The following is a 779-nucleotide window of genomic DNA, read 5'->3' as shown; positions in this document are numbered from 1 at the left end:
TGCTACAGCACCATTATAGCACACTAGCACACAAAAAAGAAGACAACAGAAAAAGAAAGAAAGATGTCTGGCTCTTGTGACGCAACGCTGGATGGAACTTTCAATAAAACTGTTGAAAATATAAAATCACTTTATGCAAAAAGTGAAGGTAAGGAAAGAAAGAGAATTTACCTTTTGCCAGTTTTTCAGCAGTTATATTTGACTCACTATTTGATCGTTCCAGCTCAGGAAAATATTTTATTTTATTCTATTTGACTTTGATTTCTTGAAAATAAATTGAAAAGTTTTAATGCAATTGTGTTTTTGTGATGTCATCCCAATATTATTTATTCAAACAATTTCCTCTCACTTTGCAATATATGGATCTTGTGCTTGTTTTAAAGGGATGGTTGACTGGGTTTTTTCTAGGCTTGATTGTGTTTATGGGGTGCAGTCTAACATGTGTTAATGCTTCGTTTGTTAAAAAACGCATTATTTTTCACATAATTTACCTTTATTCCACACCGCTCTGTCCCTTCTCCTCTGAACGCGCTGATCATTTCCTGCTTTTATGAAGCCCCTCCCTCAGAAATACACGATGGGCTCTGATTGATTAGCTGGCCCAGTGTGTTGTGATTGGCTAAACCGCCTCTAGCACGCTCTAAATGTGCTCGGGTTGTATTGTAAACAATGACGTCGTCTATATTGCTTATCAATTTGAGCCCGATTGAGACGCAGAGGATATTATTGAAGAGGATCGTGCAGAACCTGTGCAAGCACGGCTTTTAATGGTAGGCCTA

The 779-nt window shown here is 37.6% G+C and overlaps 1 protein-coding gene across 1 annotated transcript in view; it reads left to right on the top strand.

Annotated features, from left to right (window-relative positions):
- Positions 1 to 779, top strand: part of LOC107739964 (deoxynucleoside triphosphate triphosphohydrolase SAMHD1-like) — a gene marked incomplete at its 3' end in the record, with an annotated part of 13,811 nt that continues 13,032 nt past the window's right edge. The window contains exon 1 of the mRNA XM_016552230.1: positions 1 to 148. Coding sequence (XP_016407716.1) covers positions 64 to 148 — 85 coding nt within the window. The remainder of the gene's footprint in view (positions 149 to 779) is intronic.

This window comes from Sinocyclocheilus rhinocerous, unplaced genomic scaffold (assembly GCF_001515625.1).
Source record: "Sinocyclocheilus rhinocerous isolate Xijiao unplaced genomic scaffold, SAMN03320098_v1.1 scaffold6126, whole genome shotgun sequence".
Taxonomy (NCBI): Eukaryota; Metazoa; Chordata; class Actinopteri; order Cypriniformes; family Cyprinidae; genus Sinocyclocheilus; species Sinocyclocheilus rhinocerous.
This window is presented reverse-complemented; position numbering and strand designations above follow the sequence as displayed.